At 43.4% G+C, this 26389-nt stretch overlaps 3 protein-coding genes across 4 annotated transcripts; 2 read left to right on the top strand and 1 right to left on the bottom strand.

The window, feature by feature from the left end:
* The first annotated feature begins 299 nt into the window (after positions 1-299).
* phip (PHIP subunit of CUL4-Ring ligase complex) lies at positions 300-21643 on the top strand. The gene is made up of 40 exons (XM_011617057.2): positions 300-583; positions 697-755; positions 841-870; positions 1012-1071; positions 3876-4026; positions 4138-4236; positions 4326-4486; positions 6153-6374; positions 7190-7290; positions 7660-7730; positions 7921-8021; positions 8195-8235; positions 8482-8580; positions 9001-9157; positions 9320-9454; positions 10323-10451; positions 10640-10865; positions 11010-11156; positions 11583-11766; positions 11843-11945; positions 12045-12182; positions 12415-12512; positions 12642-12846; positions 12994-13104; positions 13645-13752; positions 14255-14379; positions 14485-14567; positions 14667-14778; positions 15419-15480; positions 15561-15716; positions 16086-16206; positions 16291-16416; positions 16568-16643; positions 16738-16824; positions 16913-17065; positions 17167-17319; positions 17440-17651; positions 17740-17981; positions 18078-18218; positions 18300-21643. The coding sequence occupies exons 1-40, from the start codon at positions 544-546 to the stop codon at positions 18992-18994; spliced, it is 5520 nt and encodes a 1839-aa protein (XP_011615359.1). The 5' UTR covers positions 300-543; the 3' UTR covers positions 18995-21643.
* Positions 21644-21972: 329 nt separating this feature from the next.
* LOC105418226 (uncharacterized) lies at positions 21973-23863 on the top strand. 2 transcript variants are annotated; one of them, XM_011617059.2, is made up of 7 exons: positions 21973-22129; positions 22322-22505; positions 22688-22777; positions 22853-22944; positions 23034-23194; positions 23292-23408; positions 23484-23863. In XM_011617059.2, exons 2-7 carry the CDS (start codon positions 22381-22383, stop codon positions 23607-23609), a joined length of 711 nt encoding a protein of 236 aa, XP_011615361.2. In that variant the 5' UTR covers positions 21973-22129; positions 22322-22380; the 3' UTR covers positions 23610-23863. The 2 variants fall into 2 exon arrangements, with proteins under 2 accessions (XP_011615361.2, XP_011615360.2); XM_011617058.2 differs by having other exon boundaries at positions 22027-22187.
* On the bottom strand, positions 23760-25304 carry irak1bp1 (interleukin-1 receptor-associated kinase 1 binding protein 1). Its single transcript, XM_003976148.3, has 4 exons — positions 24977-25304; positions 24420-24501; positions 24212-24342; positions 23760-24136 (listed from the first exon to the last, which is right to left on the bottom strand). The coding sequence occupies exons 1-4, from the start codon at positions 25240-25242 to the stop codon at positions 23878-23880; spliced, it is 738 nt and encodes a 245-aa protein (XP_003976197.2). The 5' UTR covers positions 25243-25304; the 3' UTR covers positions 23760-23877.
* Between the last annotated feature and the right edge of the window lie 1085 nt (positions 25305-26389).

Here is a 26389-nt window from a genome sequence, read left to right as displayed (position 1 = left end):
GCAACACGCACAGAATGTTGCATCAAACGGCGTGATTAAAACCGCAATAAAACTCAACCATGCACCTAAAAACTTCTCGTTATTTAAATTGGGCAGATATATACGATAAATGAGGCGCTCTGCAGCAAACCTCTTTAGCAGGCTGCCATTTCTACCTCCCCTCTACAGTGGCGTGCGCGAAACAAACTACACGTATCCTTCCGCAGGAGGCTTGCGCCTTTTCTTTTGAGGGGGAGGGGGATTTCGTCAAACGTGTCCCCGCGGGAGGGAAACGGTTACTAAAACCTGCCTCGTCTCACGCCGTGTCCGGGGACACCTTTACACGTGGTTCTTTGCGGGTGGAAGACGATGTTTTGCGAGGCAAAACGTCCAGCGTGCACTACTTGTCGCTCCGTGGACGGATACTCGACGCAGCCGGGACTTTTTTGTGAGTCGCGCTGAATGGAGGCAGCCTCTTCCTGGTGGATAAACAGTGACAGCTACAGGGCAGCCACCTAGACCCACCACACAGGCTCTGGCGCTGCCCTGGCAAACAACACCAAAATGGCTTCAGACAGTACACACATCGCGCAGTTGACTTCTGGTGAGTAAAGGAGATTGTAACATGTGTCACGGTCGTTGTAATAGCCCCACAATTTCCTCGGTGCCCTGTTCTAACGCAGCTCCTGTCCTCCTCTCCCCCTTCAACCATACCAGAACTGTACTTCCTAATAGCCCGATTTCTAGAAGCTGGACCGTGTCAAAAAGCAGCCGAGGTCGGTGTTTTCGCATTTCGGGATTATTTAGAACACATCCGAATTCGTCATGAGCGGTAAATCTGTATTTTTATTCTATTTTCAGACCCTGATAAGGGAGGTGGAGGAGAAGGAGGTAAGCAGTCAGCGACACGAGAGAGATGCTTCTCTGTACTGTACTCCCAGCTGCTTCACCCTGATTTATCTTTTACCCTTTTAAAATATCACATATCTTAATTATCCGCATGATCATAACGATACTGTTTTTCCACCCCAGCTACTACCCAAAAGGCTAGACTGGACGGGACAGGAACACCCCGGGACGTATGAGAATTTGGTAAGGGAGCTCTATAACTGAGGAAAAAGTTTTTAGAGAGCAACATAAAAATTGAATTTCCCGCAATTTTTAAATCAGGTGGCAGAGAAAAACCCGAAAAGGGCAACGCGGGGGGGACTGGTGGCAACCCAGGGCCGTTTTGGGGGCACCGAGGGGTCTCGTCCCGGTGTCCCGGGAGGGTGTTGCGCGGGTCTGGGGGCACGCACGTCCTAAAGGTTTTAATAGTTGTTGGGGAAAATGTGTGTGAAATGTTGATACGTCATGAGTGTTGTGGTGGAGGAGCGCCAGGATCCGGAGGAGGGACTCCCTGCGCCACACGGAGAGATGGAGGCGCTCTTGTCCTGCAAGAGCCGTCATTTGTGCGCATGGCTCGAAAACACATGGGGCCAGAGTTAGAAAACAGCACGCTTTTGGAGGGGAATATAAACGCTATGTTGAGTAAATCAGAAGTTGGAGCTTGTGACAGAGGGGAGGCTGCTGGCCGGGCCGCCGCGGAGCCATTTTCGGAGGGCTGGTTTCTTTTCTCTCTGGACGAGATTACGGTGCGAGTACGGAATAGAAGGAGCAGTGAAGTTTCTGGGAAGATGCGAGGTAACAACGACTCCTCTTGTATTATCTGCTTTATTAACGTGTTAATTATCAGGTACACAAATGGGGGAGGGGGGGGGGGGGGCAGCTCAAACGCGTCTTTACGCAGGGGGGCGTGGAGAGAATTCATCACCGCGATTGTAGTTCTTTGTTGATCCGTGAGTGCTGATGCGCAATGCACAATTTTATACAGTTTAGTGATATTTTTTTTTAACATTATGCTAATGTAAATATATATCACGACCCTTGGCCCAGTTACTCCAAACCCAACTTGAAGCTTCCCCTCTGGTGCGCGCTTCCAGACGAATAACCATCCAAGACCAGGTCGACTAAAGTGCCCATTTTCCAGGACGTGAATCTATAGGTTTAATAAATTATAGAGGTGTTTTCTGTCAGTCTGACCGCCTCTCTCTCCTCCTGCTCGCCGTTCCTTCGCCTCCGTTCCTCCGTCGTGCAGCCTGCCTCTTGTCCATTGTGCATATTTTCCTCTTTTGGGGGGGAAATATTCTGCGGAGGGTTTTTAATTATCTAAACGGAAAAGGTTTATTTGGAGACGCTTGATGACAGCTGGGAGGTGGTTTTTAACTGCTTTGTGCAGGCTGTTGTTGAGGGGTGTAGAGGAGGGGCTTGGGGCAGCGACGAGCAATGATGCTACTGCAATAACCACATATATTTATTGAAACCAATTAATTGTTATTAATTAATTAAGGCGCTTTAATTAGACGTATGTCTGGTGTGCGTATATTTTAAAATCGTACAAGAACACAATGTGCAAAGTCAGTCTGCATGAAATGTGTGGTTGTTTTCCTTCATACTGATAGTTTTCTTTTTATTGTGATTTTTTTCGTCAATGGGTTTTTGCTTTTGCGTTTAATGCTTTGAGGTCTTTTTAACACAGGACTGCTATTATAAGAATTACATTCTTATCTTTAGGTGACATATTTATTCTTTGTTTATTTTCAAATTGAAGACTAGTTGTGAAATTGGAGAGGTTGATTCGCAGATATGTATTTAGAGTCGTGCTGTTGTGGCCTCGGGGGCTGCTATTCATGTTCATTAGGACCGATCTAAAGTGGAACTTTCCCCCTGACCAGTAGGCATTTGTGCGTCGATATGGGAGTGTATTGTTCCCTGATATGCGCTTAGATACACTGATCACGTCTCGGAATTGAAAGGATCTGAAAGCAATTAAGGGGTCATTAACTGTGTCTGTCTGTCTGCTCACATTAAATATTCCATTTCGCTCCTACAGATATTCAAATCAGATGTGTGACACAAAGCTAACCGTGGCTGATGTCTGACTTAAATTAAGGTCTTTAGAATAAAACTGCATGCTTGGATAAAGGCATGGCTGTGTGCTGCGGGGCGCCTTCCCCCCAGCCCTGGGTCTGTCACTGCTTGTTTGACCATGTGCCGTTTTTAAAAGGGTGGGCCCACGCAGGAGTGTCCTCCATGTGTCAATGTGTTCAGAGATATGGTTTGTTTATGTGAGCGTAGCTTTCATTTCACCTCAGGCTTCAGTTGCACCCACCTCCACCTCCATTTTACATTGGAACAGGATTATTTTGGCATTTCCTATGTAGATTTCTATCAGTCGATTATGATCTTTTTTATTCAGTAGCTTATGGCACTGATCTATTTTTATTTCATTGCTGGTAGCCTCTTAAAAAAAGAGAACTGCTGTTCATGCTTGGACGTCTGTAAACACTTCTGCAAAATCCCTATTCATAGTATATTTTTCAAATTATGCAGTTGTTAATTTTTTAAAAATGAAAACAACCTCCTACTATATTACCAGATAATTTCTAAAATGGGTGTGTTGTGTTATCTCTTCTAGAATTGTTTTTAAGACATTGTAAGTTGTTAGTATTCACTTTGGTTTGCATAGGTGCAGTATTACTGAATAATATCCAGTATACAGTATGAAGCAGTTGTACTTAAATCAAGATTTTTAATATGAGGCCATATTTTAGGTGTTCAAACTGCATGTGTGTTTCTGAGGATATTTAACATCGACCAGCTTCCAGCTCTTTGAGGAGAAACCTCTTTAAGAATATAAAACTCCAGTTGTCTTCCACTAAGCTCCTAAATCAGTGCAGCCGTGCAGACACACTCATGGAAGGCTGAGTCACACCGATGCACTTTCATACTACCCTCTGACAGATATGTTATTCACCCCGGTATGAGCACGAGCTGAGCCGAGTGTGTTTGTTCAGGTGAAACTGTACCGGCACGTCAGTGCGGACCACCTGCTGCAGGTCTGCTCCAGAGTTTGTCCGTTGCTGGAGCGGGAAGTTCCTGCCAGCGTGCCCGGTCTCACCAGCCTGCTGGGGGCGGGAAGGCAGAATCTCCTTCGCACCAGCAAGAGTGAGAATTCAATTTAATGGACAGAAGTTACATCATGCATCCCGTAGCACAATAGTATCGACTCTTTAATCTGTGTCGTCATCCAGTTTATTGTTATTTGTCTCTCTCCAGGTTGCAAACATGTCGTGTGGAAGGGCTCAGCGCTAGCCGCGCTGCACTGTGGACGGCCGCCCGAGCCACCCATAATCTACGGCAGCCCTCCAAATATCGGTAAACCCATTTTTTTAAGACAATATTCTTCTTCATGAATGCCACAATTGTATGTGACGGTGATGAGATCCACCCCATATTGACTGTAGTTGAGACGAGCTTCAGCCGCCGACTGAACGGCTCGTACCGCCTACGGCAGCTGCTGCCCACGGCGGTGTACCAGCACATGAAGATGCACAAGAGGATTCTGGGACACCTGTCGTCTGTGTACTGCGTCACCTTTGACAGGACGGGAAGACGCATTTTCACGGTAAAGGCAGCGTTGTGTGTGTGTGTGTGTGTGTGTGATTCTGAACTGTAGTATTCTTTCTAATGTGTTTGGATTAGGAGTTTGGCTATACTGGCATTTTCAGGGTACACGGTTGTGGGTAGTTTGACCTTTGCCCTTTGGGTTACCCTTGTATATTTCAGCTTACCCTTCAACTGCTAGCTAATGGCTGTTTAACGGTGTCCTCCTTCTGTCTACTTCTCAGACAGAAATGCTGTCTGCTGCTACACCATTTTCAGCTTTCACTTCTTAAATCTCTAAAAATGGCTGGCTGCTGGGGGGGTGGGGGTAGATTGACTCTCTCTCTCTCTGCTGTTTCTCTCTCTTCATCATGGATTTACCATTCATATGCTCACACTGTCTTTTTTCCGTCTCCCTTATCTCTCCTTCTTCTCCACCCTTCCCTCTGTTCTTTTTTTCTTCCCTTTCTCTCTCCTGTCCCTCCTCTTGCGATTTCTCATCATAACTGGAGAAAATGTTCCCTCTAAGGCATTGGCTAAGTGCCAGAATTAAAATTCATCCTTAGTCTCCCTCACTCTTTCCATCGCTTTTTTCTCGACTTGTTTCTCTGCTCTTTAGTGCCTCTCTTCATTACAAGATCATTTTTATTCACGTTTTGCATATTCGGGTCTCTTGACTGTGCTGCAGTGCAGAGGGAGATTGAATTACCCTGTAGTCTTATGAAAACCTCTATGTGATCATTAACCAATTCTGGCAATATTGTTAAGCTGATGATTGCCAAAAAGCAGTTTTGTTTAGTGTGATTTAGTGGAAAAAGGGCTGAGTTTCGTGACGCTGAAGAAGGACACTTGAAAGTAGTCGTAAAGCATGGTTGACGTAAATAAACAGACCCAGAAGAAGCTACGCTTTTGGCATATCTGTGGTTTTAGAAGCATAAATTAATTGATTTCTGACTAACACGTAGGTAATTTGTTCAAGTTTCCCATTTTATGCTTGAGCTTTGTCCAATTTACCAAGAGGAAACGCTGCTTTGATCAGCCCACACAAAATAGGGGCTTAGAGAGAGTTTCCAGACGACATTTTACTCATAACCCTCCTCATGCACCGATGTGGATCCGTGTGTTTTTGTCATTTTTTAAACCATTTTTTATCTAGTTGCTACGAAAGTGACAGGGAATATTTGTTTTCCTTTGAAGTGGCAACATCAGTCGGTGTCTTGTTGTGTTTTTTTGGCTGCTCACTGAGTTCACTTGCTGGTTTCGATGAATATTGTCGATTGTAATCAAGTCTAGCGTCACGTTAAATTACAAGTTCACTCCATTATCAACTGCATCACTGGCAGAAATTGTCATCTGTGTGCAAGTCTTCACTAAATCGAACATTTGTGCATGCGTTTAAAGGCTTAATAAACAGTGAATTCTTCTTCCCCCCTAATTTTTGGAGCAGTCTATTTACTTTTAATGGATGATTATTGGTATTTTTTCCCTCTTTTTGCATGTGAACAATTCAGTCTCCTCTTCTATTTTGTGTTTCTATTCCAACAACCCCCCGAGAGTGGAAGGAAGCTATATGCACACATGTGTTTGCGACCTACTCGGTCACTATCATTTAAAATCTGACGAGCCACTTGTTAGGCTTTATAAAATCCTCGTTTTTACTGACGCCGTGTTGGTGTTTTGTTTCCCAGGGCTCAGACGACTGCCTCGTTAAGATTTGGGGGACAGATGATGGACGGCTGCTGGCGACACTTCGCGGCCACGCTGCTGAGATCTCTGATATGGCCGTCAGCTATGAGAACACCATGATAGCTGCGGGCTCATGTGACAAAACTATCCGAGTGTGGTGCTTACAGACCTGTGCCCCGTTGGCTGTTCTGGAGGGACATGCTGCTTCTATCACCTCATTGCAGGTATGTGATGGTCTGAGTGCGTTGTTAAAACAGATGTGTGTTTTTATTGCGTTTGTCAAAACCAGCATTTCAAAGCTAAGAATAGACGTGCATTATTAACAGTTTATGGTAGAAAATGCATCACATTATGCTGTCCTGATTCAATCTAGATCATAATGCATTTGTGTTCTGTTATATTCAAGTAATTTGTGTAAGTGTGGGTTAGATTATGTGTCTTGATCAAAAGCTGATGTTTCAGTGACCTAATTTGCTTAAAATGATGTTTTGTCAGTGAGATGTCTAAAGCCTGAACGGAACATAGTTTTAAAATGCAATATGGGTGGCTTTAATATAATCCACAGTGACAAATAAAGAAAAATATACAAAACATCTTCTGTATATGAGCAGTGATGTAACATGAAAACACATTTCCATATAGCTTCGTGATCTAAATTAAATTAAAATATTTACACCATTCCATAATCTGATATGAACTTTAAAGGAAGTGACAGCTTGCTAGACTGTGGATGCAGTTATTTTTGTACTGCTCTGAGGACAACTGTCCATTGTCACATCATGTTATATCACACAGATTTCTATGGTTTTCTTTCTAATTGGGGTTCAGTAAGGTCAGTTTATTCTCAAGTGTTAAAGATTAGCTGCCACATATCAGCACTTTCATCATATATAGTGTATGAAATGGATTGTTTTATGTAATTTTATCATTTTATCATGACAGGAATGTTATTGTATCCCTTCTCACCAGTAGAGAAGCTCATGTGGGTCATTATCATTATTGCTCATCTATAGTCATCTCTATTTGGTTATTTCTGCAGTTTTCTCCACTGTGCAGTGGATCCAAGCGCTACCTTTCATCAACTGGCGCTGATGGTACGATCTGCTTCTGGCAGTGGGATTCACGTACCCTCAAGTTTGGGTGAGAATCATAAAAAGTAACATACACTATCAGTTCAAGTGCTGGTTGTGTGGTTATACTTTACTTTTATTATGCTGTAGGACATACTCTTTATTTTTTAAAACCTTATACACAACATTCATTAATACAGTATTGATCTAAACTCCAGATAGATTTTTTTTTTTATCTTGTGTAGCATTTATTTAATCTCATTCTTTACATTTATCTTATCTCTGTCTTCAGACTCTCATACGATGTGATGAAAAAACCTAAACTCAGCTAATGTGTCTATTTTTTGACTGCAAAAATTCTGCAGACTGTTGGCAAGCTGTCAGGTTGTTTCATCATAAATATTCCTGTGTGTGTGTGTGTCTGTGTGTGTGTCTCCAGTCAAAGACCCAGTAAATTCACAGAGCGCTCCAGGCCGGGCGTACAGATGATCTGCTCTTCCTTCAGTGCAGGTGCGGCACACCTCTGTCTTTGTTTTCATTAATGGAAATGGCATCATATGAGGAAATCTACCTTTCTAATCTGTAATTGAGTTAGGAGCTGGTAACACAGAAAATTTGACTCTTTCTTTTAAATGACATTTGCTTACACCTCACATGCCTCATAGATGTTAGGTGTCTTTAAATGCATGTGTGTGTCCAGGTGGTATGTTCCTGGCTACAGGAAGCACAGATCATATCATCAGAGTGTACTATTTTGGGTCTGGCCAACCAGAGAAGATCTCAGAGCTTGAATCTCATACAGTAAGTCTCTTTTACTTGACTGGGATTCTCCGTAAGTGTATAATATTTAACATGGCCTTTATTAGAATTTTATGTTTCTCAGAAAGATGATTTATTATAACATTGAAGAATCTATTTAGAATCCAAATAAGGGTCTTTTGACTGTTCTTTATTGTATCTTTTTTCTCATCCAGGATAAAGTTGACAGCATCCAGTTTTCACATTGCAGTGACAGGTACGTATAGCTGCTGTATGTGTGCAAGCAAAGTCAGGTGTAGTACAGTGAATGTGAAAATCATTTGTTGTAAGTTAATCTTGTGAAAGCTTGTGATGCCTTCTCTTATTGGACATTGTGTGTGCTTTTGCATGGCCATCTTGTAGTTTAATGTCAGCAGCACTCAAAGAGAACTAAGTGTTTCTACGTGAAGTGCTGCTTAGACTGTGTTTACAAGTTGTGTGTGTGTGTGTGATTTGGTTGTAGGTTTGTAAGTGGCAGCAGAGACGGTACAGCTCGAATCTGGCAGCTGCAGCCTCAGGGATGGAGGAGCATCCTGCTGGACATGCAGACCAAATTACCGGGGTATGTTAGAAAACCAGGTTTACCCTGCAGACATGCTGTGCTCAAAGCCACATGCCAAGATAATCACGTTTTTAGTAATTAAAAAACATACTCAGTGTGGATGTAACCCTCTGCATAATCTATGACATTCCATACCTGTTAGAATGACAGTAATTCATTACCAAACGCTCTCTGTGTATAGATTAACTGTCATAGGCCTTGGCACTTAATGTACCGGTATGTCACGTTTGTTGTTAAGGCGGATAGTCTTTATTTTCACTATTACCGGTAATAGAAAAATAAAAAACCACTTCTCTCTTTACTGGTTAGCCAACTTTTTGACAGACTGCAGAAGATAGATGTTTTAATATAATAGAAATATTCTAATAATAATATTTTGTTTATAATAATGTTTTTTTTAAAATTTGTATTTGCATCCAGGAAGTACAACCCTCCTCCTTTGGAAGACAAAGTGACAAAGCTGAAGGTTACCATGGTAGCTTGGGATCGCCAAGACAGCACCGTGATAACGGCAGCAAACAATCTGACGCTTAAAGTGTGGAACTCCACCACGGGCAACCTCATCCATGTCCTCATGGTGCATAAACACAATCAGATGTTACGTAACACAACAGTGGCTGAATTCACAGCATGTGAATAGCAAATAAAGGAATTTTGTTCTTTGACTAATATATCTCAATTCTTCCTTTCTGAGTAATCCCAATGGTTTAAAGCATATGTATATGTTGTTCCTTTACAGGGTCATGAGGATGAAGTATTTGTTCTGGAATCCCACCCCTTTGATCCCAGAATCCTTTTCTCAGCAGGACATGATGGGAATTGCATCGTGTGGGACTTGGCCAGAGGAGTCAAAATCCGCTCCTATTTCAACATGGTGAGACTTTTCTTTTTACGGTTTATTGTAGAATTTTCTTAACTAGAGCTTGGTGTGCAGATGCCACTCGACACACTCACTCATGGTGTTAATCATTGTAGTCACTTTTGAATTGCCAGCTCGTCTCTGTGGTTACCAAGGACACTGTAAATCATAGTTCTAGAACAAACAAGTCACACAATGATTAGTCAGCCAAATCTTGGTGTTGATAACAGACATTGTGCTGTTTAACAGCTCCAAATTGTGAAATGGCCCAAAGTCAAATTTAAAACTTTTGCTAAATCAGAAGCTATTTTGATTCAAGGACACAAGAGAAAATTGAGTATATACTATTCAGTATTTAAAAAAGCAGAAAGTTAAAGGGGGCAAAGCTTCTGTGGAGTCAGACTAGCTGCGATAATCTTCATCTTCTAGGGTAATCTACATCTCCTAGTTAAATCTTTGACTCGAAGAACGACAAGAAGAAAGTTGCCTGACCAAATCTCTTTAGCCAGAACAGGATGCAGAATAGGATATAGAACAGGATCTTCCAGTTCACTTTCTGTTTCTTGTTTTTTTAGTAGAAGTTAAAGTCTGTTTTTTCTCAGTCCCTAACAATGGGAGTACTTATATTGGATCATTTTTTTGAATACTTTTCTGCACCTAGTTAGACATGTCTTGTATATCATTTTAATATTCTAAGATTATCAGCCTGTCTTTTGGAGAAGTGCATGTGCCTTCTCTTAATCTACACCGTTATAACACAGTGTTGCTTTTAAGAAGACTTTTTTTTTTTGCATCTTCTGATTATGATGACTGAAGATCATAGCCACATCAGATATTTCTGTGCCATACTAATGTTGATCCTGATCCTTTTCTTGGTGGGCAGATTGAGGGCCAGGGCCACGGAGCATTGTTTGATTGCAAATGCAGTCCTGATGGACAGCATTTTGCTGCCACCGACTCGCATGGACACCTGCTCATCTTCGGTTTTGGCTCAAGTAGCAAGTATGACAAGGTAGAAACAATGTCTTCTTAAAACTAATTACTTTAGATTGAACAAAAATGTTGCTGTAAGTCACAACAGATTCCGTTGTCACTTCTGGACACTTGTGGCTCTGCTAAGTCTAATATTCGTACAAAAAAGTACAAGACTCAGCTTTCAAATTGATGTTGCTGTTTATTATGTGTTATGAATCATTTCAGATTGCAGACCAGATGTTTTTCCACACTGACTACCGACCACTCATTCGTGACGCCAACAACTATGTGTTGGATGAGCAAACCCAACAGGCGCCTCACCTGATGCCCCCTCCATTCCTGGTGGATGTGGACGGTAACCCCCACCCTCCACGATACCAGCGACTGGTGCCTGGCCGGGAGGGCTGCAGAGATGAGCAGCTTATCCCACAAATGGGAGTCACTTCCTCAGGTATACAATCTGAAGTCAGACCTTCCTTGTACAGTTCAGAACAGGTTTATAGCTTCAGTTGACATATGATATTGTAGCAGTAATCCTTATTACCGGACTGGCTTTAAAGGCAGTTTCTTTCTTCCTCCTTCCTGTTGTTGTCAGGCCTGAACCAGGTGGTGAGTGAGCAGGCGGTAGACGGTTCCAGTCCTCTGGATACTATGATTCAAAGGCTGCAGCAGGAACAAGACCAAAGAATGGGAACAAGTGACACCTCTTCCTCTGCTCTAGCAAACAGCAGAGCCAGCAGAGGTGAGGATTGATCTGATGTTGCAGCATCTCAAGGGGCTCTATTGTTGCCTCCTCAAAGTTCTTTCTCCTTTCCCAGTCTCAGAAAACAACTTCTGTACTAATTCAAACTATTTATTAAGTTCTCTGTATAATTGTTCTTGTAACAACAACAACAACAATATAATAACGATCCATTTATTTGATTCAAATCCACTTGTCTGAAGAAAAGAGAAATTCCTTGCTTTCACCTTCTTAGATCAAATTTTATTACCAGTATTTTTCTTCTGACCTTTGAGTAAATCTTGGAGCACGATTGATTTAATTTGGTTTAGTAGTCTGAGTTAAGGACTCAAGACATATGCATGAGCTTAATGTTTTATATATAAACAAGATACATTTACCCCATTTACCCGATGATGAACACATTACTTTCTGTGCCTTTTAAAGGGTCAGTAGGCTCTTCCCCAGAGGTGCACTCTCCCCCAAATGTGGGTCTACGTCGCAGTGGGCAAATTGAAGGTGTCCGTCAAATGCACAGCAATGCCCCCCGCAGCCAGATGGCCACAGAGGGAGATCTGGTGGCCTGGAGCCGCAGGGTGCTGGTCCCTGAGCTGGAGGATGCGTCTGTTAGGTAACAAGTGATTTCTGCTGGGGGGTAATAGTATTAATGGACGCATGTCACCAGGATTTTTACCCTCATTGTGCAGGAGGCAGGTGAACTGGCGTGAGGCTAAAGGGGAGGAGGAAATCAATATTTATCAGTCAGAGAGGAGAAGACGTACCATCCACTCACTACCAAAGGAGAGCAGGGTAAATGAAATAATTATTCTATCTTGCATAACCTTGTGCATTTCCCAACTCTTCCTCACCAGATTTGTCTCATTTGATTTCCTCTTTTTCCATTCACAGGTTCATTTACCATCTGAGTCTTTGGTAGACGAGGGGAGGAGGATTCACGGTAACCATGGTTATCACACTCGTGCTGCCATGGAGGAGACGAGCCGCCAAAGCGCTGAGGCGGCCGACGATGATGACAGCACCTCAGAGGTATTATTATGAAAATCTTGTTGCTTAATAAATCCTAATGCAATTATAAGTCATTGCAGCAGTGTGATAAACATTCATAAGAGTCTGAAAAGATGTTTTAACATTTCTTAAAAGATTATAGTTGCAAGTGTTGCAGCACATAATAGTCACAGTGTCGTCAGCACATAACTGTGTGAACATTAATGCTGTAGCTTGTCTGTGCTTGTATTATACCAAATATTAATGTTTTCAGGGTGAAGTGGAAATCCGGCAAATCAATGGTCATTCCTCAGAAGAGGAGAAGGAAGAGGAAGTGAAGGAGCCCTGGCCAGATGACCACAGTAGTTCAAGGTGGAGTAAATATCACACATTGTATCATCAATTTATGAATAGCTGGAAAGTAAAAAACAAATTGAAGCAAAACATGAGCAGACGCTGCATAGAAAGAATTTCATCTTTTCCACTGTATTTTGGTTGCAGCGACTATTCAAGTGATTATTCTGACTGGACAGCGGATGCCGGGATCAACCTTGAACCACCCAAAAAGAGTGTGAAGGTGAAAAAGAAAAACAGCAGCTCTGATGAGGGTGGAGAAAAGAAGAGAGATGGCAAGAAAGAGAGGAAAAAAGAGAAAGCTGAGAAAGACAACACCATACCAAAGAAGAAGCCAAAGGAGAAGAGCAAGGTTGGTCAATAGGATCAGAGGGTGACATTTGACATGTTTTCTTCCTCTTCTTTTGCTTCTGTTATTTGAAATATCATGATGACTTCAATTTCAAAAGTGATGTGCAAATTACTGTTGACTGTAGTATTAACTGGATTTTGATTCCAGAGGGCAGAGCTTCAAGAGCAAGGGCTAACTCTGGAAGAGTGGCTTCCCTCTGCCTGGATCACAGACACGGTCCCTCGCAGAAGTCCTTACATACCCCAGATGGGAGACGAAGTACGCAAATGCCTATTTCTGTTGCAGGGTCCTCAATCGTATTTGTTCGTATCAAAACGTCTGTGTTTTACTGAAGCAACAAAGCTAAAAGTCTACTGCATTTAGTCGCCCCATAAGCATGCATTACACAGACACACATATGAGCCAGATTTAACATGTCTGAATATGGTGCCCTCCAGCAGCTTTTTAGTAATCTTCAGCATTCCACAAGCTCATTGTTTAAAGGTGACAGACAGGTGAATGACCTATAAGCTTGAAAGTAAGTTTACATGTACAGCATCCAGTTAGATGCAAAGTAGAATATGGTATGCACTGTATATAAATGCTTAAAAAATTACAATAAAATGTAATCCAGCCATCATTGTCAGAACATTTGGGAAATACTATAGGGGAAAAAATGTTTTTTCAGATTAAGGTACCTAACAATTGCAGAGTTTAGCATGAGTAGTTGCTATTAACCATTGTCTCAAACAGTGCCCCATTAAATGTATACAAGGAAAACTACCTTCATTTATTTGAATTGTGTGTGTGTGTGTTTAGGTATACTACTTCAGACAGGGCCATGAAGCCTATGTGGAGATGGCCAAACAAAAAAAGATTTACAGCATCAACCCTAAGAAGCAGCCCTGGCACAAGATGGAGTTACGGGTAAGGAAATAATTTGACAGAGATGGATCATTCTCTCCAAGAGGTTCTTTGTTTTAGATCAAATCAGTCACACAAATGGAAAACAAGTACAGGTACAGGAGGAAAAACCTGCAGTTTTGTGCTTTTACTGTTGCGTTTTACCCAAGCCCCGTTTCTCTCTTCAGAATCTACTTGTTAAAAGTATAATGTCAGCAATTTCAGTACCTATTGTATTAAACCGTCAGTGGGGAAAAATGACTTCAAAGTAAGGGCTCATTGCACAGAATCTTTATTTTTGTGCAGGCAGAAATAGCAATAGCAGACAGTGGTCTCTGATGCATCGAAGAAACAGAGCATCTTTCTGAATATATTGCTGGTAATGTGAGAAATATAGTCTCCTCTCAAACTACAGTCACTAAAGTGTCAGGTTCTTCAAAAAAATCCAGAGAAATGCCCTTTAGTAGAGCTGGCAGCCTGAGCACAGTGTAAATTTCATTACCTGTACTGTTTTCTGTGCTCTCAGGAGCAGGAACTGATGAAAATAGTCGGCATCAAATATGAGGTTGGCTTGCCCACTCTGTGCTGTCTGAAGCTGGCTTTCCTTGACCCCGACACTGGGAAACTGACCGGTGGATCCTTCTCAATGAAGTAAGCATTCCAGTGGATGATTTATCCTGTAGCTTAACAAGCAACAGTTGTCAGAGTATGATATTTAGGTGCCTGTACTGTGTCTAACCATGTCTGCTGTTGCAGATACCACGACATGCCTGATGTCATCGACTTCCTCGTGCTGCGGCAGCAGTTTGACAATGCCAGAAAAAGGCAGTGGAGCATAGGTAGGCTGCTTTTATGTGCAGTTTGCCCTGTTCGATAAATAAATATAGATGTCATCTATCAAGAGCATGTGACAAAATGTCTTATTCATTTATGCGTAGGTGATCGTTTCCGATCAGTAATTGATGATGCCTGGTGGTTTGGGACAATTGAGAGCCAGGAGCCATACCAGCCTCAATACCCTGATAGTCTGTTCCTGTGCTACAATGTCTGGTAGGATCAGTTTATATTTGCGCCTCCTAATCTCTAGTTCCTCTGAAAATTTTGCCCCCATATTGGTTTGGATTAAGAGTTCTTGTATCACAGATGGAAGAAAAGAAAAGTGAACATCATGAAGGTGAATTAGTATCTTGCAGAGGATGCTATACCAAAGAACACAATAACAACAATATCTCCGCTAGTCATCTTTGATCAACAATAAATGCAACAGTATTGATCACAAGAGAAGCCACTGTAAAACAGAATGTCCCATATATAATTAAAGTTGTATAAATTTAGAAGAAAGTCCATTCATAGAGTGTTTTTGAGCATTTCCAAGTGTATTAACTGTGACTGGGTTTCCACATCTTCCACTATAGCTGCTCTATCTCAGTGAGTCCTGTGACTGAACAAATTTGAACTTTGACATGAGATTTGACAAAGGGTTTCTTTTAGATGGTTGATATGGAACAGGAATTTGTTTTCTTCCAACCAAAAGCAGACAAATAGTGCCCTGTGATGACCACCTCACAATAGTCATTAACTGCACAGAGAAGTCACCGATGGGGGTCCCTCAACAACGGAGGGACATTTTCAGTTAGAGATTTACAGTGATGGCAAAGGCGTTATTATCACATCCCTTCTTCTTTCTTAGCTGGGATAATGGTGACACAGAGAAAATGAGTCCTTGGGATATGGAGCCCGTCCCAGATGATGGTAGGTCATGATAATGCTCCCCCAAATATTTTTCTTATAGATGTATTGATTTGACGCCTGTTTAATGTCATTTGGTTTAGCCACATTCCCCGATGAGCTGGGCACAAGTGTCCCACTGACTGGAGAAGAGCAGAAAGAGCTCCTGTATGTCCCACTGGAGGGCGAGTGGGGCTGCCAATCACGTGCAGAGGAGTGTGAACGCATCATCAAGGCTATTGATCAGCTCTGTACCCTTGGTATGTGATCATATCCCACGTGTAGCACACTATTGCTGAAGCAGCAGCACCTTGTTTAATCGTTCTGATGTCATCGATATGAGCCCAGTAGGGCCACGTGTGAATGAAAAATAATGGGTTACTAACACAAACCACATTTTAGGGGCTTGTTTGAATTCTTGTTAAGCGATGTAATGCCCTGATAGTCTTTAGCTGTGTATCACAAATGATGAGAGGACTCCCCCTAGTGACCGTGTATGGTTCAAACCACAGAACGCCTACACTTCATCAAGGCTCTGATGGCTGATAGGACAAACTTTATGTCATGTGTTCCTTTGCAAATGCATTTAATATTTATTATGTTGTAAATCATTGACAATGATATTTCAGATGTGGCAGCTCCATTTGCGTTTCCTGTGGACCTACAAGCCTACCCCACTTACTGCACAGCAGTGGCCTATGTGACCGACCTCAGCACCATACGCCAGAGGCTCGTGAACCGCTTCTACAGGTACCTCACATGGTGAATAATTAACAGGAAGTGACAAAGCAACAGTGAAACATCATTCCCACACCTCTTGTCTCCCTTTTTCAGACGACTGTCCTCGTTAATGTGGGAAGTCCGTTATATTGAACACAACACCCAAACATTCAATGAGCCGAGGTCATTCATTGTCACCACAGCCAAGTTTGTCTCTGACCTCATGCTGCATTTCATTAAGTGAGTATGTTGTCATCAATCCAAAAGGTGTGCTGTTTTAAACGTTGTTAAGCTCTGCTAACAAAATGATTGTCTGTGTATATCAAAACAACTCATCAGTCAGGTTCTATATTAAAAAAGTTTAACTGTTCAAATTATCTTCTGTTCTCAGGGACCAAAGTCTCACAGATCTCATGCCTCTCTACAAAACAATGAAGAAGTCTACATTCTCTGACTCAGAAGATGAGGTGTGCTTACACATGCACATGCTTACACAGCTGTTTGTTTGAAATAATTGCAAAAATTGAAATCATTATTAATTATTATTATTTGGCTTCCCAGGATGATGATGATGATGACGATGAAGAAGAAGAAGATGATGATGATGAAGATGCTAATACACCAGGAACATCTACAAGAAACCACAGGGTAACATACCTCCAGAGTACAGCTCATTAATGGAAGCAACCCAGCATTTAGACATCATGCTTTGTTTTATGCATGTTTGCTTTTATAGAATCCTCAACCAATGCAGCGCCAATTACGGACTCGGCCACATTCGTATGACCCACAAGCATGGCGAGGACGCTGTAAGGAGCTTCTGGATCTCATCTTTCAATGTGAAGACTCTGAGCCATTCAGGGAACCTGTGGACCTGCAAGAGTACCCGGTATCCCTGCTGCTTTCTTTATGTCACAAGATTATTTTACCACTGCTGTCATAACCTGTTTTTGCCTCTGAAATGTCCCAAATTTCCCCTGTCTCTCTCAGGACTACCTGGAAATAGTTGAGTCACCAATGGACTTTGGCACTGTTCTTAGCACGCTAACAGAAGGAAAGTACCAGTCTCCTATTGAGCTCTGCAAAGACGTCCGCCTCATTTTCAGTAACTCCAAAGCTTACACGCCCAGTAAGAAATCTCGGGTGAGGCAAATACACAAACGACTGCAGCTCTAAAGTAGTCAACGCTAATGTTCTTCTGGTGATCCTTGTGTGACTACTGAATCATTCTATCCTTTATCTCAATCTCTCCGTCTTATATAGATCTACAGTATGAGTCTGAGGCTCTCTGCACTGTTTGAAGAGCATGTCAGTCCTATCCTGGCCGATTACAGAGCAATCCATGGCCTAACAGACAAACTCAGCAGACAGAGCACTGACAGACAAACACGACACACAACAGACAGACAGACACGGCACGCCATGAAGAGGAGGAGAAGGAGGAGTGAATCACCAGCTAGCAGCACTGCATCCAGGTAACAAAAAAGCCTTAAATTCTTGGTTTAGCAGACTTTCTCTCATCACAGTTGGTGTAATCATCTCTTACTTTTCCTCCCTCTGTAGCCCAGAGAGGAAGAGACGGATGTCATCCAGAGTCATGACGAAAAGGGAGCCATCTCCAGCTCCCTCACGCCCCCCCTCACTGAGGCAGAGTATTCCCACCAAGCAGGCCCCTACACTGGTCAATGGGAAGGCAGAAACCCCAGCTGGAGGCCGCACACGGAGTGCAGCACGCAACTCTGTGCACACCCCACCTGCTGCATCCTCCTCACACAGTGCCGCAAGCAACACACAGAACACCGCAGGTAGTGCTATGTTTGCATGTCGATTCATGTTTACAGCAACAACAAAACTACTTAAAGCAATAATGGTTGGTCATTTTTGATTTTTTTTTTTTTCAGACTCACCACGCTTACTGAGGGGTCATAGCTCAAGTTCGACCCCACCAGTCTCTGATAAAGTAACCCCTTCTCCACCATTAGAGAGTAATAATGGAGGAAGCACCCGGAGGAAACTAAAGCCTCCTGTGCGACATACGCCCGGTAAGGAATTGTGTCATACGGACTGACATGAGTTTGTGGTTAAAGTGTGGAAATATCACAATTCTCCCTCATACTTAACAGGCTCTCCAGATAGCCCATCATCTCAGAACACTGTCCACCTAAATGGCCACAGTAGTCATGTGACCCTTGGGGAGGGAAAGAAGGGCCGAAAATCACGAGTAGACCCACCAGCAAGTCCCCCAGAAGCTGCAACACCGGGAAGCCCTTCGAGACCTCGGGGACGACCTCCTGGCAAGAAAAGAGGCAGGAAAAGCAAACAGGAGATGGAGGAGTTGAGAGGGGCCAGCATTCCTGATGAGGATCTGGATCAGTCCACCGGGGATGAATGTGGGACCTCGTCTGCACAGGAAACCTCTGTGATGTCAGACTCAGGTGTGGCGTCTCCACCCAGACGGCGCGGCCGACCGAGAACTACAAGGACTGAGGAACCTGCTCCTCCAGCTGAATCCCCTGAGCCCTCACCACTGAGGAGGAGCAGCAGGCGAACAAACGAAGAGCTCACGCGTCCTCCGCAACTTACTCCAAATAAGTCCAGTCGGAAGGAGTCTCCTAAGGAGGACGAAGGAGACGCCGCCGGAGGGTCTATGCGTACACGTAATCAGGGGCGGCGGTCTGCGTGGTACATGGAGGAGGACTCTGAAGAGGAGCAGAGGCAGCTGCTGTTCGAGGACTCGTCCATCACGTTCGGCACCTCGTCAAAAGGACGGGTCCGCAAGCTGACTGAAAAGGCCAAAGCCAATCTGATCGGGTGGTAACACACGGTGTAGCGGACACACAGGGTGTGTGTTTGGCCGAGAGCGTCCCGTGTTGGAGGAGACTTAAGGAAGTGTTGCTGTGTGTTGTGTGCATGTTCATCTGCAGTTGCTTGTCCAGCTGCTTCTATTCAATGCTGAGAAAGTGGAGTGAGGCAACAACACAGCTCTGACTGCTCCGCGCTCCCTCTGGGCCTGCTGCTCCTCCCATTCTTGCTCCTCCAACATTATTGGTCCATGTTGGATCTCCCACAGGAGCTCACCGACTCCGGTGCCTATCCTCCTGTCCAGTGAGCCGCTCCCTCGCTGCTGTCTGACCTGTTGCTGTCAGAACAGGCAGATCCTTGATTACAGTTTCAGTAATTGAAAGAGGGACGCTGGATGCATCTTATCGGACTCTAGATTTGAGGGGTTTTGGAGTGTCGGCTGGGCAGACCAACGATGCCCACTGAGCTGAAACTGGCCTGACAGTGTCGTCCTCTCCCTGCTTCGTAGCCCTTTTTTTAAAATATGCCTCCTCTTTTTCTTTTTTTTTAAAGTTTTATCTGTCATGTCCAGCTCTGTTTTCTGAAGTCTTACACATCAGTTGACTTGAGCGTGTCCGCGCTAAAATACCAAAAGGTGTACCTTTGTCGGTACTGTGGATCTGTAGCCCTCGTTTACTGTTGGTGTGTTTGGGTTCTCTCCTGGTTTTTGCATGTTATTTTTACTGAGAGTAGGACAAAATGGATCGATGGGTGTAGGGGCATCATTTACTGGTCTCGTTACATCAGCTTTCAAAACGTCCTCAACATTAGCAATACCTTGTGCCTTTATGTTGTGTGTGTGTGTGTGCCTGCCTTCTCTGCGAGGTACATGTGCCTGCGTGCATGATAACAATATTGCGACTGAGAGTGTGTATCACTGAAGGATCATGTGTGTTTATTTTGATTTATTTTTTTTATCGGCTGAATGTGTCATTCACTTTCAGCGTACAGTGGCATACGTTTCATCATAGTGAACCCTCTCAAAGAACTGTATTTATAGCTGTTGAAAAAAAAGACTTAACTGTTGTTTAACCATTATTCATGTCAGTATATTATCCTATAACCAACCTATTGTCAGTTTATACCTAAGGTACAGCCAGCGGGGCTCTGGGGTGACAGGCTATGAGATGCACTTATTACTGGTTATTATTGGTTATCGGTGCAGTTCTAGGAAGCTGCTCTGTAGTTTTAATTCCAAACGTACCAAGAGAGACCTTCTAAATGTTGAAATGTTATGGTGACTACGCACATACACACAGAATCCTGTCTTGCTAGCACTTTCTCATGCCTGGAGCGGGCGGGACAGAGCCAGATCACACTGGATCGGACTGAATTTGTGCAGAAAGTCGAGACAACTCTTTCTTGCATCTTTCTGGTTGTGTGCCTTTCCTAATCTGGCATACTGAATCTTCAGTTTCTGCTTGTGGGGCCTTTTTGCTCTTCTGGACCTGATGGGGCAATGGGCTGACAAAAGAGAAGTAAGAAGACGGGGGGCTAACACTTGCTGTCCCACAGGCCACATCAGTCTGACTGAGAACTGGACAGTAGCATCCACACCCACCTGGTTCTTTTTATAGTTCTTTGTTGTTATAGAACGTACTATTCCACCTATTTATCACTGTGTTGGTTTTTATTGTCAATGCCAAAATACTGTCTTAGGGCACTGAAGTTTTAGAACAAGGCTTTTGAATGTGTTTTATTTTCTGCAGCAGTTTTCCAGCATCTGCTCACTTACATATATCATGTCGTGTGTTGGGGACAATGTTTCAGTGGATAGCTACATGGAGTCAGAGTGGTGTTTAGTTAAAATCACATTTATGGATTTTTATTTTCTGCGTCTCTGGCTTATATTTTCTTTTCAACGATATCATGTTAAGTTTTTATTTCAGGTTGAAATGGCATGACTGACACGTTCCCTTTACAAGTAGTATGAAAAGATATTGTTTCAGATGCTGGGCAGAAATCTGCATTTTGAGGCCATAACAGATTTTTTTTTTTTGCCAATATTTTTCAAAGATGTAGACACGGACATGACTTCCATCCCTTAATCTGCTGGGATGGTGGATGCACTCCAGGTAAATTCAGCTGCCATTGCATCCCTTTGATTTGGTAGCTTTGATTTCCAATTGCTGGTGTTCATCGGGGCTTAACAAGGAGGGTTTCATGCAAATCCTTCCATTCCCATGTCAAACCATCTCTAGTGCTGCACTGGGCTGATTTAAAGGAAATTTATTTCAAAATGTTCCCCCACCTGTACACACAGGAGCCCACGTGGAGCCCATCGCCCCCTCAGATGTGTGTCAGAGTTGCTGACTGTGGCTCAGCTGTCAGTGTTTGGTCAGAAGGTCAAAGATCACTTTTTGTGTTTCAATTGATTTGCACGTGAGCTCCCAGAAACCATTCTGGGGCATTTTAAATTATAAAGACAACAGGAGGGGCACGATGGGACCGTTTAAGATAAACTGAACTGGATGTTCTTGTTAGTTTGGATACTTTTTTATATATAAAGGAATTAATGCAGAAAAAAGAAGTATACTAAAGTGAGAATGTACAGTACATGTAGGGGAGTACTGCTGTCCTGTTAGTTCATACCAATATTTTAAAATAAACAGTTGTGTTTCCATAATTTGTGCTTTTGCCATTTGTTTAATATATCCCAATGTGCTTATTAAGCAGAAGTATTTGGGGAAAGGTACATGTAGCTGAGTGTCTTTCAAGGTAATTTTTCATTGAAAAAAACTTTTTTAAAGTACATTACACAACATGAGATTAGACAAAGTAACAGAATCTTTAAACCTGCTGCAATCCAGGCCACGGGAACAGGTTGGTGACGTCATTTGGAGTCGACTTTTGTAGGACGGTGATGTCACAGCGCCACCGTGTGGAGCGCTTCCTCACAGCAGGGGCCAAATGCTGCCTGACGTGGCGCCCCGGTACGGGGCCCCGGGCTCCCCCGTGGGCCGCGGTGATTGGACCAAGTACCTGTTTGGCTTCAGCGAACCGTGTAAATAACGCAGGTGGCGGGCGCGTGGACGGACGAGCGCGTGAGTTATGTAAATAAAACAGAAGCGAAACCGGGTCACGCACTTCTGGTGTGAAGGCACAGACGGAGGTAATGTTTGACAAGCAGTCGGACAAAAGCGTTTGGGTCTTAACACTGGGCAAACTCGGTAATTACCGCTGATGTCGATTAGTCTTTAATTGTGTTTGTTTTCTACCTGAACGTGGGCCATATGTTAGTGTCGAGCCCGCTTGATGTTGCAACACGCGTAAACACGCGCCCTTTCCTCCTCCACCTCCGCAGACATGTCTCTCCTGACGCGTTCAGGCTGATCGGACCCTCCACACCCACCTGTCGCGGCCATGCCTCAGCTGCGGGCCGCCGCGGTGCTGCAGCTCGGCCTGCTGCTGTCCGCGGTGCCGGCGCAGTACTTCATCAGCCGCTGGAGCGGCTCCACGGCGGCGCAGCGCTACCATGCGTCCACACGGTAGGACCCGCGCGTTTGCTCGCTCTCTATCAGAATGTCTATGGACGTGCGTGAGTTGATATGGTTAATTAAGTCTATTAACCCTAACCCTTTGCATAAATGGATTATTTTAATTTTGGACTGCCTAATTTTGGAATTTTCTAGTCCCTTTCTGTATGCCAACAATAACAATGATGTTTCAGGCTGGTAAGAATTTGGAGAGACTGGCAGAAGTCCTACCTCAACAGCACTGTGTGGATGGAGTGGGCGAACAAGCACTTCTCCAAAGTCATGTATGCAATTAAAAATAAATACATAAATCCAGTAAGCCCCATGCCAGTGCACATGCATCCATTTGTAATACACAGGTCTCTGGTTGGCTTAGAGGATGCCCAAATGGCTCAAGAGTCACTGGCCCTTGAGGCCATGATCTTTGACAACGACCAGGGTTTCTTTGGAGGTTTGTAAGCTTATTTCAGCTCATGTCTTCACATGACCACGATCCACAGCCTCTCCGCCTCTGAATGGTTGCTGTTCTTCTTGCTGCAGCCTCCAAAACAGTGCGCAGCCCTCGTCCTCCGTACGTATTTCTGCGAGTTGGGGAGGTGGTCATGGAGAGCAAGAGGCATATGGTTGGGGTGGTGGTGAGCTGGGACCCGGAGCTGAGAGCTCCTCAGAAGTGGATTGACAGGGTATACTCCGTCTCTGAGGTCAGCAGCTGATTGGGTTCTTTTTGTGCTTCATAAATTCATTTCCTAATTACAAGAGGGTGTAAAGCTCCAGTTGTCTCTATTTTCATGACCACAGGGCCTCAAAGCAGAGAACACCCCTCATTATAAAGTTGTGTTCGGTGGGCACGACGACGACTCTGTGATTATTGGATATTTGCCACAGACGCAGCTGGAGCGCATCACCGGGTTGAGGGTACGTAGTAAAAGAGATCCTAACACATCACCAAACATGTTTGACACATCATGGACTTACTGATGGATGTTGTAGCCGGACATTCCCACTCTGGAGAATTACTTCACACATTATGACGGGGAGCGGTTTGCCATGCAGCCCTGGCTCAGGGAGCTGTTTCCCGAGGACGTGGTTGAGGACGAAGAGCCGTTCACCTGGTAGCAGATCCTTTCCCAAAGGGTTTCTTCTTTTACTGCACATTTGCAGTAATGTCTGGCATCAAACTACACAGTATTTTAATTTCTTCTTTCAAAAAGACAGAAAATTTAGGTTTTAAGGAAATGTGTAAATGATTGAAATAATGGAGAAACCTTTTAGGTGCAGTTTTTTTTAGCTTGTAATTTTTGTGTTACTTTAACCAGGAAAACCTTAAAAAGTGGACTTTAATTGGAGCAATAAAACACTTCGAACCGTGACCTGCTGCATATTTTCATAGTTTTTTCCTGCTGCTGTCTCTGAGGCTGAAGGACACCGACACTCGTGAGGACACGGCCACCGTGGGCATGCATGTATGGTGAGGAAGAGGCGCAACACGTTGACTTCTGCCCTCCTCTTCATGCTCATTCCTCCACTCTTTGGCCTCCTCCTCTCTGACCAGTTGGGGGGGTCCCAGCGTGTGTCCCAGCAGCTCACTGATATCTCGGGCCTTCTGATGAGCATTTTCAACCGCTGCTGCGCAGGCACGCTGCCTAAAGTTCAGACAAACATCAACATATGGAGGAATCTGATTGTGAGAAAGCTTTGGATAGGACTTATTTATTTACCTCATCTGACCCAGGCATTCTGTGCTGTGGTAGAACTCTGGTGTTCCCACACACACGCTCCTGTCCAGCTTCTCCAGCAGGAGGCTACATACACGCTCCATTATCTCAAAATCAGAGAAATTAACCAAGACCTGTGGGGATATTGGAATACGTTGCAATACATGCACAGCGGCATCTGCGAAAGGTCTCGATTTCCTCCACACTTCACCTCTGCATCCATGCGATATTGCTCGCCCTCCCTCTGCAGGAACTTCCTCACTGAAGCGTCTTTGTCACTGACACCATGTTGTCTATTGAAATGAAAGTTGTGGCACAGAATTAGGTGCATGACTTCAATAATGCAACAAATAAGAACTCCTATTAAAATACAAGCCAAACTCGATGACTGCGTGCACAAATCAAAGAAATTATGCACCTTGTGTAGGTTTTTTTTTTTGATTCACGAATATAACAGGACAAATAAACGTAGCATTCCTTTCAGACGTGTGTCCATTCCGGGCCACCGTAGAAAGTTAGAGGGAACCGGGTGTTGATATTAACGGATATATTTTAATACTCAAGCAAACGAAATGGACGAGATTAGTATGATATGTATTAAACCCCAAAGTAGCATGCATATGTATAGTATCAAAGTACTGGCGGATATTAGACAGAAATCATTTAAAAAATGACACATTTGATCGTTAAAAAGTTAATCATACTTTTTGCACGGCTACTGCGTCACCACAGCATAAATTTAGAGCTTGTTTATTTGCATGTTTTCACCTGACAGAGTGTAAAATGTAGTCCAGGCGCCTTGCAACACTGGTGGTTGCTTCACTGACCGACTCCTTACTGCTGCCCAGTCTGAACCGCACCGACACTCGGTCCGCCGGACAACAAACTTCTGCTGTTCCCGTGATGTGCACCTCCCGTTCCCGCTGACCGTGACTCTGAGGACTCATTTCGGGTCCCCGTTCTTTCTCCTTTACGGTAAACTGACGACTAGGAGCTGGTGGAACCACAGCAAAGAGCCGACTTTGGTTGTCCATTACGCTTGGTGGCGGGATACGCCACGAGCTTCCAGCTGCTATGGCAATAGGCGAAAGGCCCGACGGGATATGTAGGCTATTGGGAAGGGAGACGCTCCAACGCTTTAAAAACTATTCAAGCTATCTACATTTACCAGGGAAATATTTAATCAAAAAATTTACACTTTGCTTTATTTTAAGAATGTTTTTAGTTGTAATACGTTTTACATATACGTTTCCCGCTGAATAGTCATCATGTCACTCCTTAGTCGAGAGATGGCAGCAAAGTCATTAAAACCCAAAGTTTTGTACAATGTTGGGGAAAAAAAGGAACGGATTGCACTTATTTTAACGTGTTCGTAAATAATGTAAAATTAAAAAATATAAGAAGCCTTTTGTTACTTTAGTGATGGTAAATCATCACACAGTCTAGAATCTTGCAAAATACTCATTTTTAAATAAAATGTCACTTCAGCACATTTGTGACTTGACTTGTCCAAGAACACTGGCACACAACACAGATTTAATATAATTTTGCCTGCTGCTTTCTATAAACACCATTGTTTGTTTTCTTTTCCTGGAGTACTTAACCATGAAATATGGTTCATAATCGCAATCTAAAATTACAAGGCAGTATTTGTTGTTCAAGTCTCAGATTTCACCGGTTTCCCTTGTGCCTTGTACGCGACCCTAAATGTGATGTCCAGCTCCAGCCAGGAAGGGCGGTGAAGATATTTTCGGAATGAAGACATCGTTTACAGCATGCTCCATCAGAAGGTGAGGACATTTTCTTTGTGTTCTTTTCAAACAAATACAGGCAGCACGTCTCGATGATGGGATGTATGGGACTATTTGCTTTTAGTTGTCGTCAAGACAATAAGATGTTTTATTCTTGCCAGAAAATTATGAAGAAAGAAAATAATAAAAAGCTGATTGATAAAGATGATATAGAGCCCTTTGAAAGGTAAAAAGCATCCAAATCCAGTAAAATGTTTCTTGCTCTCTGGGATGGAATAATAAAGGTTGGCATGTTTGGAGGCCCTCTATGTCTCACTGTAGAACTTATTTAAAGCTGGTGTAGCTTTCCTGCAGGTTTTTCTGGATAAATCCCGACATCCCCTCCTCTGGCTGTGACAGGAATTCTATTTTCTGACTCTAGTTCTTTATT

This window comes from Takifugu rubripes, chromosome 16 (genome assembly GCF_901000725.2).
Source record: "Takifugu rubripes chromosome 16, fTakRub1.2, whole genome shotgun sequence".
Taxonomy (NCBI): Eukaryota; Metazoa; Chordata; class Actinopteri; order Tetraodontiformes; family Tetraodontidae; genus Takifugu; species Takifugu rubripes.
This window is presented reverse-complemented; position numbering and strand designations above follow the sequence as displayed.

Bases quoted from the DNA above. Each gene is read 5' to 3' on its own strand.
- irak1bp1 (XM_003976148.3), bottom strand. From the start codon at position 25,242: ATGGACAACCAAAGTCGGCTCTTTGCTGTGGTTCCACCAGCTCCTAGT. The intron at 24,502-24,976 runs GTGAAAACATGC...TCATTTCAATAG, and splicing joins TACATTTTACACTCTGTCAG to ACAACATGGTGTCAGTGACA. The intron at 24,137-24,211 runs GTAAATAAATAA...TCTGAACTTTAG, and splicing joins GAATGCCTGGGTCAGATGAG to GCAGCGTGCCTGCGCAGCAG.
- LOC105418226 (XM_011617059.2), top strand. From the start codon at position 22,381: ATGCCTCAGCTGCGGGCCGCCGCGGTGCTGCAGCTCGGCCTGCTGCTG. The intron at 22,945-23,033 runs GTTTGTAAGCTT...TTCTTGCTGCAG, and splicing joins CGACCAGGGTTTCTTTGGAG to CCTCCAAAACAGTGCGCAGC. The intron at 23,409-23,483 runs GTACGTAGTAAA...TGGATGTTGTAG, and splicing joins AGCGCATCACCGGGTTGAGG to CCGGACATTCCCACTCTGGA.
- phip (XM_011617057.2), top strand. From the start codon at position 544: ATGGCTTCAGACAGTACACACATCGCGCAGTTGACTTCTG. The intron at 7,291-7,659 runs GTGAGAATCATA...GTGTGTCTCCAG, and splicing joins TCACGTACCCTCAAGTTTGG to TCAAAGACCCAGTAAATTCA. The intron at 9,455-10,322 runs GTGAGACTTTTC...CTTGGTGGGCAG, and splicing joins TCCGCTCCTATTTCAACATG to ATTGAGGGCCAGGGCCACGG.